The sequence below is a fragment of the Notothenia coriiceps genome, unplaced genomic scaffold (assembly GCF_000735185.1).
Source record: "Notothenia coriiceps isolate Sejong01 unplaced genomic scaffold, NC01 NC01_scaffold00022121, whole genome shotgun sequence".
NCBI lineage: Eukaryota > Metazoa > Chordata > Actinopteri > Perciformes > Nototheniidae > Notothenia > Notothenia coriiceps.
The window spans coordinates 20,032-23,325 of NW_011354822.1; the positions used below are offsets into that span (position 1 = coordinate 20,032).

The 3,294-nt window shown below is 45.0% G+C and overlaps 1 protein-coding gene across 1 annotated transcript in view; it reads left to right on the top strand.

The window, feature by feature from the left end:
* Positions 1-348: 348 nt before the first annotated feature.
* The window catches only part of LOC104953713 (plexin-B1-like), a gene marked incomplete at its 3' end in the record, with an annotated part of 30,780 nt that continues 27,834 nt past the window's right edge, over positions 349-3,294 (top strand). Inside the window, exons 1-2 of the mRNA XM_010780689.1 lie at positions 349-436; positions 1,487-2,657. Coding sequence (XP_010778991.1) covers positions 1,497-2,657 — 1,161 coding nt within the window. The remainder of the gene's footprint in view (positions 437-1,486; positions 2,658-3,294) is intronic.

Here is a 3,294-nt window from a genome sequence, read left to right on the forward strand (position 1 = left end):
AGGTTTTTCATCTCTGCACTTGCTGCTTCATATCACACCTGGGGTCTTAGCATAGGATATAGCTGCCCAAAGTATTGCCCTTGGGAAATGTAATATCGTTTTTGATATCTATGTTTTCATGAATGTATGAACAAAGCTAATTGCTGCATGGCAAATAGTGGCACTTTGCAAATGCTTTTTTAATCGAGTTCTGTCGTCAATGTGCTGTTAGCTAAAGTTAGCAATTTCAGTTAATAACTACCAACAATATTTTCTTGTGTGACCCTTAATCATATGCCGTCTCTTTTAAATTGCCACTGAGTATCCAAAACATTTTTACTGATGTATATTGTCCTTCCCCTTTTTTGCAGGTTGTGTTCAGAAGGATGTGTTTAACCCAAGTTGCTGGGTGGTCAAGAGGGGACATGCCTCTGTGAGACACCGCTGGAAACCAATGGTGAGGATCCAATGTCCCAGATTGAGCTAATTATTTAGCTTGAGGTATCCTCCAGAGGTCTTTTTAGTTGGATGTCAATTGATTTAGGCATAGTTACAAAAAAGAATGTCTTCTTGTCTTCCAATAGTTTAATTAGTTATTCTTACACTGTGAATCTGCAGAAAGAACAGACAGACAGATCAAAAAGGTCAAAAGTACAAGTTAGTACCCTTTTTCTAGGACCACTTAGTGAAAGTGGATAAGTTTGCTTCGCCCATGTACTGTTCAGTGCATTATAGAGACTGAATACACACTGGTACCTTTTTGTTACCTGGATTGTTGGGTTATGTGAGGTAGATCCATCAGTTTGGTTTTATATCTCACAGTTTAGAGGCTTTATCTACCAGACTTTCTCTATAGAAACTCAAGTGATTCTGTTCTTTTTCTTTTTCTTGCTAAATGCCAGATGTTATTCACCTGATAACGTCTGGTGTAATCCACCCACTATTGCCTTGCCTAGCTTGACTGTATGTTGTTGACTTCTAAGCTCACAGGGACCTTAACCACGCATAGCTGTAATGAGGAATGATGTCTTTTGTACTGCCAATTAAACCGTACTAGTCTGGTATTTCCTGCCTGCTTACCAATGAACCTTAAACGGGTCACGTACAACGGTAGATTATGATTGGTTGAGTCCAGCATGTTATCTACCATGTCCCTCAGAGTTCATGACTCTTTAATTGCCTAATGAGGCATTGACAAAATGGCCCCAGCAGGGAGGGGTTTCGTGGCCAGCATTAGCTAACTAGTTATAGGAACACAGCATGAAGGTCAAAAAACACTATACTGTTGTGGAGCAGCGTGAAGTGAGACTCTGGCACAATATAAATAATCGAAACAGAAATGAATAATAATTCAACAAGAAACTGTTTCTGCAACAACATGTCTGATTGTATTGGGATCCATAGCATTAGTTTGGGGGTCTATGACGTGGAAACCATCCATGAAAACCCCTTTTTGTAGTGAACAGCGACATCTCTTTGACATCCTGTCCTCTCTTCTGTCCCTTAGCTCTGCTGCCATGCCTCCTGGGATGGGGTGTCGTCTTTCGGTGTTAGAAGTCCAAACACTGCTGACTCTCCTGCTGCTAGCCGCCGGCTGGCCATTCACCTCAGTACCTAGAGGTGTTGTTGAAGCATCAGACTCTTCCCCCTCCAGTCTTTATCCCACCTTCATCAGGAATGACACTCTGTTCGAGCACTTGGCCCTGCATCCAGACCCCATTGTGGGTCTGGTCTACATCGGGGCCCGGGATCACCTGTTCCAGTTGGATCGATTCCTGCAACCTGAACTTCAGGAGGACACGGGACCTGTCATAGACAGCTGGGAGTGCTTACCTCCTGTAACCGACAGCAACTGCCCTCTGGCTAAGCTCACCAGCAACCACAACAAGCTCCTGCTGGTGGACCCGTACTCCATGGAACTTATTACCTGTGGGAGCGTCAACCAAGGGATCTGCCAGAAACGAAGTCTGGACTCAGTGAATCTGGTACTTTTTTCTACAGAGAGGCCAGTAGATACTCAATACGTAGCAGCTAACCACCCAAACGTCAGCACTGTGGGACTGGTGGTTCGCTCTCATCCTGATAGGCAGCCAGTACTGTTTGTGGGGCGGGGTTACACTAACAGCCACCCACCCATTTCCACGCGAAACCTTGCCCAGGGTTCAGTCTTCTCTTACGAGGAGACCGCCAAGTTGGCTGTGGCTGGCCGTCTCTCAGAATACGACCATCATTTTGTAGCATCCTTTGCCCACCGTCACCACGTGTACTTCCTCTTCTACAGGCGGGACCTAAAGTCACAGTCACGCGAGTACCGCACCTACGTGTCCCGTGTCTGTTTGGACGACCAGGCCTATTACTCATACGTGGAAGTTCCCTTGACATGCCGTTCAAGGGCAGGGAAAGTTTACAACCTCTTGCAAGCTGTCCAGCTCGGGATCACCCAGGACGGTACAGACAGTCAGGGATCAGAAGTTCTTCTTGGTGTCTTCTCCACTCGTTCGGCTTCATCTAGTCAACCAAGTGAGGACTCTGCCCTCTGCATGTTTAACCTGGAAGATGTGGACCTCAGGATTAACTCCACCAGAGACTTGTGCTACACACAGATGGGTAAAGAATTGGGATTGGAGGCAGCCTACATCGAGTATGAAGTCAAATCCAACTGTGCCAACCTGCCAGAGGTGAGTCTGGATGGAATGCTTGTTTCTGTGTTGCCTTTCATTCAGTTGTTAGAAATCAGAAACAAATGAGAGCTCATTTATTAGTCCAGCAGCGGGGACATTTACAGCAATACATCAAAAGTGACACAGCAGGTAAAAAAGGTAGATAATAATACATGTTAAGAAAAAGCACACATTAGTAATACAATTTAAAATAAAGACAAATAAGTTGTCTTCCCTGGCAGCATTCAAACAGTGAACACAATAGGCTAGTTGCACAAGATGGCGTCTATCAACTTCCGGCGGCTGGGTGTGAGCCCGAGTACTTCCGGTCTTCGCCATCACTCACTGTACGGAGGCTCAGTCATTGGTAAAGAGTTGCGTGAATTTCATTCAAGGCAAGACAACTTTATTTACTTAACACATACAGAGGGTAAATTCAAAGTAGTACATTCACTGACATGGATATGGCGCCACCTTGTGCCATGTTTACAAAGAAGATTATTGACATTAGGTCTGGCAATACAGTCAATCATTATCCTGGTGATTATTTCGCTTATTTTCCCTTCAAAGAGCCATAATTCCCATCACTAATTGCTGCCCAGGCTTGCCCATGCTTTTACCAGCGGTCCGTCCTGCGTAGTCTGCACCAGGCGAA